Source organism: Lepisma saccharinum, chromosome 2 (assembly GCF_977018435.1).
Source record: "Lepisma saccharinum chromosome 2, izLepSacc3.1, whole genome shotgun sequence".
Taxonomy (NCBI): domain Eukaryota; kingdom Metazoa; phylum Arthropoda; class Insecta; order Zygentoma; family Lepismatidae; genus Lepisma; species Lepisma saccharinum.
The window spans coordinates 48,704,108-48,719,556 of record NC_139230.1 but is presented as its reverse complement, the minus strand read 5'-3'; the positions used below and the strand labels follow the sequence as shown (position 1 = coordinate 48,719,556).

General features: G+C 38.1%; 1 protein-coding gene across 4 annotated transcripts in view; it reads right to left on the bottom strand.

Moving 5' to 3' along the window:
- Positions 1 to 9,262: 9,262 nt before the first annotated feature.
- The window catches only part of LOC145984022 (ligand of Numb protein X 2-like), an 881,878-nt gene continuing 875,691 nt past the window's right edge, over positions 9,263 to 15,449 (bottom strand). For all 4 annotated transcript variants that reach the window (XM_083117335.1, XM_083117333.1, XM_083117336.1 and 1 more), the window contains exon 13: positions 9,263 to 10,301. In XM_083117335.1, coding sequence (XP_082973461.1) covers positions 10,166 to 10,301 — 136 coding nt within the window. In that variant the 3' untranslated portion in view covers positions 9,263 to 10,165. The remainder of the gene's footprint in view (positions 10,302 to 15,449) is intronic.

Below are 15,449 nucleotides of genomic sequence, written 5' to 3'. Positions count from 1 at the left end.
TGAGGGAATATCCCAGTTTGAGCGACACGCAAGCGGCAAGTGCGGCTTATCGTGTCGCCTAGATCTGTTGTTGTAACGCACAGTTTATCGTGTCGCCTAGATCTGATGTTCGCACAATTAGTCGCAAACGCTTTAATAGACTGAAGGCATCATGTCGCTTGTCACTTCGTTGGGAACTCCCCCTGTATCGCGTCGCTTCGGTCGTCTGAGTTGAGTATGTACCCTTCCTTTTCCTTTAACGAGCTTTCTGACCGAAGTAACAAGCAGCACGCGAATACGACATATAAACGTGTGCTGAACGGTTCGCTGTTTGGACCCTCATGCGCAATGAATGCTATTTTACAGTCTGGAAGTGTCTGTGTCACTAGTCACATCAGTGTGAACATCACATGTCGCTTGTCCCATTGGTCTGAAAGTTTCCTTACACTCATGTCGATGGCACTAAGGGAGTTTTATGGGTTCTCCTTTGTCGTTTCATGCAATCATCAGTTATCATCATTGCCGCGATTAGTTTCAAGCGGAAGAAGAGAGACACTAAATATAAAAAATACAAATGCTTCCAATTTATCCACCAATATGCTAATCTGAAGTGGTCCTGTAGTTTAAAGTGGGATCCGAACCACTGTGCAATGTGCCTACCACGGGTATTGAACGCTCATTTTTTTCCTACGTGAAACACATAAGTGGCATGGATCATGTCCTCAATATAGTTTACTTTTGCCCAACGTGAATTAAATGTTTTCAAGTGTCCACCAAACATTTCCACAACAGAGTTTCTTCTTTCATAAACGAATGCCACGTTCTCCGACCTGTAAACGTACCATAGTAGTTATTACACGTAACTGTGGTGCAAGGCTCCAATTGGTGTAATACTTTTTTCAATTACTTAAACGTCGTGAAACTATGCGTTGATATCACGATTCCATGAGCGGACAAAGAAACAAATTGAAAGAAAACACTCACGAAGATAAAATGCTCAACGTGTCCAAATTTTGGATATATTTTGTTTAACTTAAAAGCATCGTACAAATGTAGAATGAAAAAAAATGCATTCGTCCTACTCGAGTTTCGGACGGCCTGCTTCACGATAAACAATGCAGAACTACACCACTATCCTCCACATCGTGTAAGTGTCTTCTACTTGAGGTACAGTCACGGACAGTTCTGGGTTGGAATGATCCTATTGAAAGTCAATGGAATCATTACAACCCAGAAGTGTCCGTGACTGTACCAAGAGACTGACTAAGAGGAAAACTAAGATTGAATGCTTGTATGGTATCAATTGTGTGTTAGCATTGTTTGCATTTTATGCTGTATTTTATGGCCATATCTGCTCGTAAATCTGTCTAGAAGGAGCATCTTCCACGTGGTGGCTGTAGAGCATACTCCTAGGCAGTTATATGCTCCTGATACCAAAAGTCGAAATTGCATTGAAAAGTAACGAAATGTCTGGAGTTTATAGCACGTAGTTCAATAGGAAGTCACCAGATGGTATTAGTGAAGTATTGCTGAAGGTATACTCCATGGTTCTTATGTCTTCCTGATAGGAAACGTTGAAAACGAGCGGAAAATGATTGTCTATAGAGGAGTTGCCTCAAAAGCAGCGATTTTAACTTTTGGTATCAGGAGCACATAACCGCTGAAGAACTTACGTTCACTACACTAGTGCCATCTGATGCCTTTGAAGGGGACTACGTACTCCAAACTTCGTATTACTTGCTTGTTTTCCAGGACATTTCGACTTTTTCCTATTGTTAGCTTGCCTGGATTTTTTAAATTCCAATTTATCCACCGATATGCTAATCTGAAGTGGACCTGCAGTTTAAAGTGGTATCCGAGCCACTGTGCAATGTGCCTCCACCGTGTACTGAACCCAGATTTGTCTCCTGTGTGAGACACTTACGAGGGACGTTCATTAAAGATTTCCCCTGAAGCAGTTCCCATGGACGGAGATAAACGAAAATTGGTACAGACATTAGTCCTTCTCTACATAGGAACCACCAATGGCCACACACTTTTCCCATCGCTTTATGTACCCGTGGAGACCTTGTTTGTAGAAGTCTGCAGGTTGCTCCAGAGGTTATGACTTGACCTCAGAAATCAACGTCTCATCGTCGTGGAAGTGCGTTCCCTTCAGAAATGACTTCATGGTTGGGAAGGGTGAAAGTCTGATGGTGCGAGGTCTGGAGAGTATGGGGGATGAGGAAGGATTTCATATTCGCAGGACCGTGCTTCTGTCTGGGCAACATGCGCGTTGTGAACTGGAGCGTTGTCTTGCAGGATGCGGACGCCTTTGGTCAACATGCCACGCCTCTTGGTTTTGATGGCCTTCCGCAATTTCTGCAGCAGTGAAGTGTAATATGTCCTGGTAATTGTGGTACTCATCGCCAGGAAATCCATCATAACTACTCCATGCTGGTTCCAAAAAACCATGAGCATCACTTTGCCCGCTGAGGGTTAAACACGGGCCTTCTTTGGTGGTGGTGAGTCAGGATGCTTCCATTGCTTTGACTGGACCTTGGTCTCTGGGTCATAGTGATGGACCCACGTTTAACCTTGGGTCAAAAAATTCCTTCTGGTTTTCCTGGCACATGGTCAAATTAGCCCGGGAGCACGTGACTCGTTCCTGCATTTGGAAAGGTGTGAGTAGCCGAGGAACCCATCGGGCAGACACCTTCCGCATGTGTAAATGGTCATGGATGATTTCTTCCACAGACCCCACACTGATCTTCACATCTTCAGCTAGTTGACTTACGGTTATGCGGCGATCCTCCAAGATGGCGGCTTTCACTTGTCAAATGGTGTCTTCGTCAATGGCTGACTGGGGTTGCCCGAGAACGGGGGCTGTTTCTGCTGAAGTCCGACCACACTTGAACTGACGATGCCAGTGCTTCACTACGTCATACGATGGGGCATCCTCTCCATAGGTCACTTTCATCTCATCAAACGTTTCCTTTGGTGTGCGGCCTCTCAAGTAAAGAAACTTGACGACTGCTTGGTATTTCACTGGATCCATCACTACACCTTGTCTCAATTTAGTATTTGTAAGACAAAAACTAAGAGGAGTTCAGAATTGCAAATTACCTCATGACCTATGCACATATGTATCATTACACACGCAAAATTTCAGTATTCTACATTAACTAGAACTGGGTCAGGGGAAATCTTTAATGAACGTCCCTCGTAAGTGTCATGGACCATACCCCTCAATATACTTTGCTCCTTACTCAACGGAAGCTCCATTTTCTCTTCATAGTTTCTTCTTTCATTAACAAGTGGAAAGTGTTCATCACTTGTTAGCGTAGAATGGTGGTTACCACAGCTGACTATGGTTTGAGAGAGTTCAGGTGCGAGGTCTTATAGTGTCCAATATCTTTCTTTAGTTACATAAGCATAGCATCATGAAACTTGGCGCTGATGTTATGAATGGCAATGGTGATCAAAATGAAAAAGCTTAAGGGGTACAAATATTGATATTTCTTCTCTGCTTAATTCTCGTAAAGGACTTTGTACAATTTTGAAGAAAAAAGTTTCTTTTCTACTCGGGTCTCAGGCCGTCAGCTTCATAGTCTACAGTGCAGACGACTACACAACAAACCTTCAGAACAAGCAATCTTTTATTTCGCCTATTTGAGGTACCAGGAGACAGAATAGAAAAATTACAAAGATCTAAATCTTGTATCGTAGGAATCGTGTGTTAACATTAGTTGCAAGAAATCTGATATCCTTCCTCCAGTATTCTATGATGTATTTATGGCAAAATCTGTTCGTGATTCAGTCTAGGAGCATCTCCCACATCACATTAGTTATGTGATCCTGATGCTTTAAGTTGAAATTGTATGGAAAAATGACAAAATGTCTTGGGATTGTATAACGTAATTCACAAGGAAGTCACTAGATCCCATAAGTGGATTCTGAAGGTTTCCTCCATGGTTCTTGTATGTTCCTGATACAGTTGAAATTGTGTTAAAAAAATAGTTGTTCAACATAGGTGATTCTCATACCATCTTATCCAAAAGAAGTGAAATTGTGTTTGTATCAAGTGTTACTTTTATGAAAGGAATAACACACTTTTATTTGAGTCTGAGTTTGTGTTTTAAGTCCACCTTATGCACAGTAAGGCAAAAACACACTTTTATAGATGGTTGCAAATTTATTAAGGAACACATTTCTTCTTTAGGATAAAGAAGGTATAATTTTAGGGTGGCCGCGGTGGCTCAGTCGGTAACGCGTCTGACTACCATGCTAAAGGTCCCGGGTTCGATCCCCGGCCGGTTCAAATCCGGGAACCTTTCTAACGATGGAAGCGGCCCCGGCGCCCACCCAGCGTCGAATAACATGGGTATCTGGGGGAAACCCTGGGGGGTAAAGGCGGTCAGGCTGATCACATCACCCCCACTCACGACCGGATCAAGAAAGTGTGGGGCGTTACCCCCACACCCCCTATACGCCTTCATGGCGTGGTGCTATGCACAGGGGAGCACTTTACCTTTTTTTTACCTTTATAATTTTAGTGTCTTACAGTATTAATTGGTAATTCTGTGTTCATGGTAATGAACAAATTATAATGCTGCAAGGCAAGCAGTGAGAAGCTCTTACGATTAGTTCAATGGAAAATATTAATGATATTACACAAATTACATAATAGTTTTATCTAAGTACTCTTTCTTTGCTCCTGAAGAATTCTTTGCGATTCACTCCCTTTCTATGTTCAATAGTGTCTTGCCTCATGGCTGACGTTAGCAAAATTTTCAGACATTTCATTTAAGAAAAAAACATTCAGCTATCGTGTATACACTGGCATACACTGTGCAAAGTTTAACATTTTATGCAACTGAAAATGAACATCTATCCTGGGTGCGATTTGTGCCCCAATTCCCTTGCCCCCTCCAAGTTACGCCTATGATTGATTGAGTTGGTGTTTTAAATCCGCTTTATGAACAGTAAGGCTAATTGGGACTGGACCTACAATTTAAAGTGGGATCCGAATCACTATGTGCTTCCACCGGGTATCGAACCCGTGACCCCTTGATTACATGGCGACGACGCTACTACTGCGCCATCGGGGAAGCACAAGTTACGCCTATGCTTTCCAATATTAAGAAAATGTATACTGAAGAAATAAAATGAATCAGGAAAACAAAGAATTTCAGACTATTACAAAATTAATAACCTTGTAAGTTATTGAATTATTCGCGACAGGTATGCTTGCTATTCATGATCTCTGTGTAGGCTTAAAAAATCGAATTTTGGTTAAAATAATTATTATACACTCCTGAAGATAAGGTCTAACTTTAAAAAATATATTAAAAAAATCATACTTACACTAAACATGCACTAATAATTGATGGAGTGAAGGATATAATAGTTGCAATTTAGGTGATGTATTATTCAATTATCCTCTAAAACTAGACTTTTGAATGAAGATTCTCAACCAAAGATATTTTATATAACCCTAGCCAGGTGACTTCTATGACATTCAAAGCAGGTTTTATAAGATAATTTTGCATGTGCATCTTTAAATTTCTTCTTGAAATTCAATGGTCTAAGTCTGTTCAACTTTTACTATTAACAAACTCTTTAATCAAAAGGAATGATAATCTATGAATTAATTTCACAAACAGTATGAGCAAAACATCAAAGATTGATTGATTTCCAATCTCTGGAAGATGATTAAGATTTTTTGTTATATAACCAGCATAAGCACATATCCTTCCATGATCATTTTTCTGTGGGTTACTTGAAACAAATAAGCTTCTCCTTACCTCCAGAAGAATTAATCTATCCCAAGACTCCAAGAGATACCGGAGATTCCTAGAGCAGCATCATTGGAAGTGATCCAGAAAATTCACCCGTCATGAGGAGATTTGAACACAACTTTCAACTGCACTGCTCTCCCACAATGGAAAATTTAATTATGTCTCATGCTTCTGCATACATATTCATGATGTGGTGCAACCAGCGGCGGCACCAGGACTAATCATCTAGGGGTGCTAAGGGGGTGCAGAAAGAAATTTAGGGGGTGCGATGCTGAAAATATAGAAAACATGGAACACGCATGCAATCTTTGAAAACTGGGGGAGGGGGGTGCAAGGACAGTTTAGTTTACTTGTTAGATAAGGTTTATCATAGTGCGGGGGTGGGGGGATAGCAAAAAGCGGGAGGCAACTGCACCCCTAATCGCCGCCTCTGATTAACATAAATTACTGACTGAAATGAAATTATATGTGTGAAGTATAGAACTTTAGATTGACATCCCTTTTTGCCCTCCCCCTGGACGTCCATGATGATATGTATTAAGTCTTATACTCCAAGAAAGTGGTCATATATAGGCTTACCATTCATCCGGGATTAGCCCGGACAGTCCTGTTTTTTTAGTGCTGTCCGGGGTTTTGAGAATCTGAACATGAAAATAGCTACCGATATTGATATTCAAAAGACTGATATTTCAGGTAACAACATTTCTAAAATGGTTGAGTTTGCTATGTCTTTGCCTGGAACATCTGCTCCAGTTGAGATAGTATTTTCAAATATGGGGAATATTTGGTCAGCAGAAAGAGGTAGACTTCTAGTATACACTGTTAAACATTTGATGAATGTTAAAATTAATTCAGAACTTTCATGTTGTGAATTTTATGATGTTATTAAAACAAACAAGCCATTTCTGAAAAAAGTCATGTCTAGTGAAAATTACAACTGAGTCAACTAACAGATAATGCTACCTAGAACAGGGAAAACATCAGAAAATGTATTATTCAATTAAACATTTGAAAATTAATTGATTGATTTTAGAAAATAATGTTAATATTTTTCCTTGAACAATTTATAGTTTAATGTTCCAATAAAATGTTAATGCTTTTAAGTAATTTTTATTTTGTAAAAAGCCATGAAATTCAGCAGTAACGAGTTGATCGCGAATATGTCCTGGGTTGGACCCAAAAATATGGTAAGCCTAGTCATATAGTCAACGTTCAGATACACGTTGCAGTCTTTTTGCACTATATAGTGAAATACAAAATGAAATTATCCTTGCCTTTAAAAACAACAATTTTTTAACCTTTTCAATGTAACCAATGGAGGTACAAAATACATAGTTCATAATATATAATATGTACCTTCCGTCTGTCACTTCAGGACAAAATGCAAAGTGGACAGCAACTTCATCTTCGTTAAAATCCCTTCCGCCGCACTATCCCCAACAACAAACTTTCTTCGTGAACATTGGGCCTCTGCCTAACAGTTTTTGAAAAAGCCTCAAATGGTACGTTTGCTAGACATGTTACGTGTAACAAATACATATAACGTATTAACAAGAAAGGTATACCCTTCACGTTACAACTCGCATCGCATTAAAAAATTTCCTGAGCACGAACTGGTGATACCTTGAAAGCAGCTGAAATTTTGTCTCCAGTGCGAGGAGGAAAATATACCGCTTATCAACAATGAAAAAAAGAAAAAGAAAAAAAAACATAACTCATACTAAGCACAGGCAATTATCGAAAACCACAAACAGACCACTTGAATAAACAAGAGAAGAAACAATTGTTAGCAGCAATACTGATGGGAAAAAAAAGACCGCTGACCTTTATTGGGGCTGCTGCAAGTACAGGAAAGTATGTATATCGACACCTCTTTCAAGTGTTTTCAGTGGAATGTAGGGGGTACTGAAGGGGGTGCGGAAGAAAATTAAGGGGTGCACAAGCACCCCCTCGAGCCTCCCTGGTGACACCCCTGGGCGCAACGTACACAAAAGTCTTGGAAAGAAGTGATTCCACTAATTTAATAAAGTGAGTGCGCACAATTGCATTGCTTCTACATGATCGAAACACATTTACATTCACACGACATTCAGGTGCACATCTTTAAATGACCCGTATGCAATGCAGATCCACAGGAACTAACTTAACTTTTTGTGATGCTTCTTCCCCATCAAAACTGCTATTATATTCAAGCACTCTTTTTCATGTTCAGAAAAACTAAATTGTAGGAAATCATTTTTGCAAGACTTAATATATGCTAACACTGTATGCCAAGCCACTATTGCTTGAGCCCGACCCTGTGGCCGAGTGGTTAGCACATCGCGCTGCGACGCCAAGGGTCCCGGGTTCGAATCCCGGTCGGGCTTGGTTGTTTGTGAATGTCCATTCATCAATTTCATCATTTCATCACTCATCCCCATCTTCGCAAATTAGCCAAGAGGCACAAAACGCGAAGTAAAATCAACTAAATCAATCAACTATTGCTTGAATGCAACCACATTGTTTACCATGTGCTCGAAGTTCGAATATCAAGAGAAATAACAGTGATATATTTTCTTTGAAATCTTATCCGTACAAATAAATGGTCCATAAAATGTGCATGGACTTCAATTTTTATAGAGAATAAATCACTCCCTGTATCTACCTTCTGTTGTATACTGCGTGCATCAAAACATAATTTGAACTTCATTCCTTAAGTAACATGCAAGTTTCATGATTCATTTTCTAATTTTTCTTAATTATTCTGGGCATATGTCACATGTGTTTGGGGGGTTATTATCAGGCTCCAGGCGAGGGGATTAGCCCCCCTAGTCCCTAACGAACTATGCCCATGACATTGCCTGAAGGTATTTTCCACTTGGCTCTCAAGGTTTCAGAGAATAAGTGGTGGTGTTTGGTGAGGCTATGATGAAATATATATTACGCACTATACACTAAGTGTTTATTATTATAGGTTTCTGCAACTGTGATTCCAACAGGTTAGATGGTTAGTAAACAGGCACAGTTCGTACAAGCAAGCAGGACAGAAAGTGTTGAAATGCAGTGTCAAATTTGTTTGAATCAACAATGGATATTGTTCTTATGTGGTGGACCCTCCTGATACTCTAGTTTAAATTGATTGAAACAAAATAAGTCAGCCATAACACACCTGCAGCTTTCTCTTGTACATGAAACACAGCAGAAAAAAATTAATTGACACTGCACTGCAACAACACTCCCCATCCTGGCTGCTTTACACACACTGTGCTTGTTTACTGACTTTCACTGCCTAGGACCACTGACTTTGTATAACCTATTCAGAATCGGAGCTGTGGAACCTAACAAACTTGCAATGTGGTGCATAACGTTTTTCATGGTAATCTGAAAAAAATCTGACATCTGAATTTTCTAAGTGCTGTGAGCTACATTTGCCAATAGTTAAGTGCTGTAAGCTAATACTTGTGGAAAGCACACAAAACAACCATTTCTAAATCTAAATGAGTACACACTTTTACAGTATTCAAATCATTTTTATTTCAGTCAATAGATCAGTTTTATAAAATTACCTTGTCTTAGCCAAATAGCTTAGATGATGCTTTTGAAAACAAGTATCAGACAGCAATTTAGAAACACAAACTTATTTTAAAAAAATATTTTTAATTGTTGTTAGCATACGAGAAAATTGCATTCCACGTAAATGCGTAAAACAATTAAAAAAAGCAATACCTGATAGGAATGGAACAAACATACCAAAAAACCTTGGTAATTAAAATAGTCCTAAGAAAGTAATTCAACTTAATATAATATTTTGTTTTAAATCATTTAGAGTAAGTTTTAGGACTGATTGAATACCATGCTATAACTGTACCACAAATTACATGTGTATTGAAATAATTGTATACTTTTCTATCTAGTGAATTGAAATTATTAAATATGTAATGTTTATGAAAGAAAAAATTAATCATGTTACAATAGGTTGATTTGTTACACACAACAAAGCAGAACATTTAAATAATAAAGTGTGCCACACATTGATATAAATGGCAGTTTAGCCATCTGACACTTATTTCACATAGGAAGCTTGAGTTAGAAATTTTGAAACCTGTCTACTGACCTATCAAAATACCCTGGACTACTTATGAAACTCATGCTTTTTCTTATAGTAGATCTGAAGTTTCTGTACATTGACTTTTAAGAATAATTTTCCCACTTTGGTGTCACTTTACAAATAACGGCACTTCTATGAAAGTGGTACCACAATGGAGATTGGCACATGGGTGCTTATTTTCATGAAATTATGATTTCTTAAAGTTTTATACTTATTAATGTCCAAAATATTTGTTAACGAACAGTCCATTTATATTAATTCATCGTAATTTTTAATCCAGTTACATTTTATTCACAGCAAATCAACTGATTTGTAGTTTTTACAGCTCTGTCCCAAGCCATGAAACTACTTCGAGTGTAACTTTTGTACTTGTCTGTTTCAGCATGGCTACTGCAGTTGAGTGTTTTACATTCTCTAGTGTATGGCCATCAACTGCAAGCAAGCGATCTCCACACCTTGATGAAAGAAAAGAAATAAAATGTATTACATACAGAGTACAACAATTCTTAAAAGAATATGGAAATGGTAAAAATATTTGAATAGGAGACTAAAACTGAATTTGTATGGGCTTTTATAATGCTACCATTTGACCCACACTACAGGTTTTCAAATGATGGCATACAAGATTTTAATGATTTGCTCTCAGTTTTGAAAATATTAACCTGTTACTACATTAGAGACTCATTGAAACCATTAAATAGTTTTTGGGCATCCATTCAAAAACCATGGACCAAATCAAGAAATGTTTCTTTAAAAGTTATTTGAAATTTTTGAGGTACCTGCCACTAGTGGGCCTCTAGATGTTCAAAATAGGATGACTCATCCCATGCATTTTGGTGAATTTACGTTTTATAGATTCTGCAATTTATTATCCATAAGGTAAAGGTACCCCTGTGCATGTGCACACATGCCATGAAGGCATATGAGGTTATGTGGTTAGAGCTCCACATATTCTTGATCTTGGTCATGCCTGGCCGCCTTTACCCCTCAGGGTTGGCCCCAGGTATCCATTGATACGAGGCTGGGTGGGCCTCAGAGCTGCGCAGAAAAGGGAAATGATTGGAAAATCTCCTGCCCTGGGATTCAAACCTGGGTCTTCTGTGTGGTAGTCAGATGCTCTACCAACTGAGCTACTGCGGCTCTAATTTATTATCCATTCAGAATTCAGAAACTATTAGGCCTACCCTGTTTGGAAGTTGCAGACTTTCCTTGTATAATAATAATAATAATAATAATAATAATAATAATAAAGCACTTTAAATCTAAGTGAATTGTTTATTGGCTACTTAGTGGATTAGTCTCTTCAAATCCAGGGGTATTCTGCTGGTCTGATTGATTAGACGTAGTTCCTGGTGCATCAGCACTTAGGTTATTTACATTTGTTACTTCATATGGTTAACACATTCCTTTTTTTGAGTTTTGAGTTTTTGTTTTTAAGTCCACTTTAGGCACAGATAGGCTAATTGGGACTGAACCTACAGTTTAAAGTAGGATCCAAACCGCTATGTGACCCAACTGGGTATCAAACCCAGGGACCTTTGATTACAGGGCAATGACATTACCACTACGCCATCAGGGAGGCCCATTCCTTTATTAACAAATAAATATTGCATAAGGATCACAAATTTAAAGAAAGTTTGTTTGAGTTGTTGTTTTAAGTCCACTTTATGCACAGTAAGGCTAATCGCGACTGGACCTACATGTTTAAAGTGCGCTCCGAACCACTATGTGCCTCCACCGGGTATCGAAACCAGGACCCCTTGATTACAAGGCGACGGCACTACCACTGCGCCATCGGTGAGGCCCAAATTTAAAGAAAAGTGTTGTATCTTTAAAATGCAGGGATAAACACCTTATCAACAAGAAAGTAACATATGAGGATTGAAATTCCATACATTTTATGAGCTGAGTCACTTACTCTGGACTATTAGTTGCTATTTTCTCGATCAGAGGAACTCACTAACAATGCCTTTCTCACCTTGAGATACCTCTTTGAAGATTGAACCCACACATCTGCATCAGAATTTGATGAAGCTCATGGACTAAGATGAGAACATTCAGACAGGGACCCATAAATTCTAATGGGTTCTATTGAGTTCCGCTACAGGACCGGAACCTTTCTTCTCGCACAATTTAAATTCAGTCCAAGTTGCGTATTGTTTCATTGAAAAAAGGTTCCTGGACCTTATTTAAATTGAGCCGGAAAAAAGGTTCCTGGACCGAATTCGAATTCAGTCTTAAAAAATGGTTCCTGGACTGTATTTATATTGATCTGGTAAAAAGGTTCTTGGACCGAATTGAAATACTTTACAGATAAAAAGGTTCTTTACGGTCCAGAACCCATTTATGCTTCCTGATTTTCTCTTCTGGACCAGAATTGAATTTATTTAAAATGCCTGCACCTTTAACAACCCTGCATTCAGATAGGTGCTCTGTTGGCCTCTATGCATTTCCAGGGTGTATTGTATATAAGGGGAGGATAATAACTGGTATATTCTAAGAGTAATCCTTACCAGGCCCGTACCCCCTTGAGGTATGAAATATTTTAATGTGAACCTATAAAAACCTACGAAAATAACGTTGACGATTTTTCAGATTTTGCAAGAATTTCAATTTTGTTCTTGCAGAATGAATGAGTTGTTTGTAGAGACAGGCAGGCTCCAGCAGTATGCAGTTTACAATATTTGGTAATTTTAGTTTCATAACCATTGATGCAAGGCTATGTCTCGATTTAGTCGGGACAGTCCATTTCTTATATTTCACATCCCGACTTTATTCATTTCTGAATCTATCTTAGACAGTGCTTGCTACAAAGTGCGTCACTCTAGACATTATACTGGTTATGTAGGGTATTCTGTGGACTACTGTGTACATTGTTAAAATTGGATTGAATTTCTTTATGAGTCAAAAACAGTTGTTTGATGCTTGACAAAAACAAATAGGAACCTCTTGATTAATGAATGGTTTCAACGATTACAGTGTCATTAATATTTTACATTCATTTTCACAAAGGGGAATTTTTAAAATTCTTTACATTATGCAACATTTTAGCTCTCCACCTGCACCGCAAGTCTGTGGTCCCTTTTCGCTACCACTGAGCAGGAGGATAATAAACTTTGTCATCTTTCTCAAACCTAAGAGCTTTTCTGCAACTGATGTCTATCCCACCAGTCACAGAATAGCTTAGGGTTAATGAATATAATGTAAATAGGAGAATCTACTTCACAGCACAAGAGTTGCTAGATTTTTTGTAAAAAATTTGCCTGAAGTATATTTAGCAGATATCGTTAATTTTCCAAAACATTCAGGAAATTAAGTAGAATATTATTTAAGAGATTGTGTCAATCGGAATTTATTTTACTGTAATTTTCCTTCTTTTCTATTTGTAATTGTATTGAACATATATGTGTATATGTTCAACTCCGACAAGTTTCTCAGTGTGTGGAGGACATCAAGGTGAACAAATTTTCTTGCTAACGTTTTGCTTGTTGAGAGCTGTTCAAATGACATTTTCCATCCTATACGTATGAAGTCCCTTTCAATAGCTTCTTGGTTTCCACTGGCATTTATTTTTACTGTCAGATAAGAATTTAAAAGTGAAAATACACCATGGAAATAATATTATGCCAGCAGAGATACTGCCAGTGAGTGTGTAGTCACTTTTCTTACCCATTCCTTTCAAATAATTCACTTACAGGCTTCCCACTGACCTGAAAATCCTGGAGTACCTGGAGAAGTCAGGGAAACTGTGCTAGGAGTGAGAAAGTAATTCATAACACAGGAAAATTTTTAAAAGCATTCAAAACCTGAGACTTTCATTTTTCAAAATGTGTGTGAACTGCACATACATACATATGTTGCTTATCGTAGACTATTTGATGCATTTGCATGGAAAAAGAACTTGTAAGTTTTGTAAGAGATATTTACACTGCACAGCTTCCTATAGTCTATCCTGAGTGTAAATATTTTCTTTATCTTCAGTAGTAACGAAGATATGGCCGTTTGAAATTTTCAGTGATTCTGATGAAAAATATACTCCTTTGTTTCGACAATCGAAGTAAATATTATAAATCACAACCGTATCATACAACAGTTATTTTTGCTCCCTGACAGAAGTAAATGTCAATGTCAATCTCAATTTTTTGTCATGTGGTTGCATACATATAGGTTAGAAAATGCCATTCTTCAAGGCAGGGGCGCCGACTTGTCAAAATTATTGGGGGGCTCTGATCACTGAAATAAATTAATGAATGACTCACTCTCTCCCTTTTTTAAGTTTTGGTCTCAGTGTTCGGAATCTCATAAAAGCCCATGAATTCCTCAAAAATTTTATTCATAGTTCTAATGCAGAATATTAGCTAATTGTCCACGGATGGATATGTCACAAGTTTCGTCAACCATAATAGCAAAATATTCCCTACTTTTAATATCTGCTACCACAGAGCGCAAAACAGATCTCCCTAATATATCAATGATCTCATTCTGAATGTCATGCTAGAGCCATTTGTAGCCCAAACGTCCCATCCACTACCCTAGTTCATGCACATCGTCTTTTGAAACTCTTTTTAGTAAAACTTTTAACAATACTCAATTACATACTTAGTACGTATATAGTAATAAGTCATGTGTTTTGCTGTCTCTGGTCATAGCCCTCCCAAGGTTGATGGTTTAGCGGTCTCAGCCCCCCAAATTGATGGTCTACAAAATTTCAAATGTGTATTTAAAGTTAAGTTCATGTGGCACAATTCAGATAAACTTTACAAGAGAAGCAAAATAATACATTAGATCCTCTTAAGCAAAATTATTAGGGGGGCTCTGCCCCATATCGTTAACACCCAAGCCCCATGGAGTCGGCGCCTATGCTTCAAGGATATGTAGTATCGAAATTAGAAAAAATTGATATAGTACATTAATATTGACATACAGAAGTCAACAAAAAATTATATAGCATTAATATGTGTGATATAAAATGTGTGTATATATGTAACAGTATTACAGCACATGCATGCTTGTGCTCCCCAGAAAAGAAAATCTAGATCTGCCTATGGATCTGGCCCCCTTCCCTGGTATGGACCTGACCCGTACACTCTTAAAGTATCCACCAAAATTCGATATCAGCCATGTTTCAAGATGTTTCACCATATCCACCAGGTTTCAAGATGATGGCTGTGCCATTGCAATGGAATTTCAAAATTTTAAATAACACCAATTCCATGCCAGATTTTTAGAGGTCTGGCATTCCTGATGAACAAAGAATGTTTGATTGTCCCTCAAAGATGATTCATTACCCTAACCCATTGTCGGTAGTGGCCATATTTTCAAGATAGCTGCTTTCCTATGATAGAAAAAAATCAAATATTAAAAACTTGTTAGGAGGGGATTCTTTCCCGAGGTTTTCAGAAACCTTAAATTCTCAGTTGACCTGTTCATAGAAAGTATCAAAGGGTACAATGAGGAAAACATTGCTGTTGTTATAGAATCATTACAACACATCTTAAAATTCCAATAATTTATATTAGTTTTTGGCAGACTAGCCAGAATAAGATGTACAAGATACAAGGTTGTTTACCAGTACACAACTTAGGAATTTCAGTGTGTTTTTC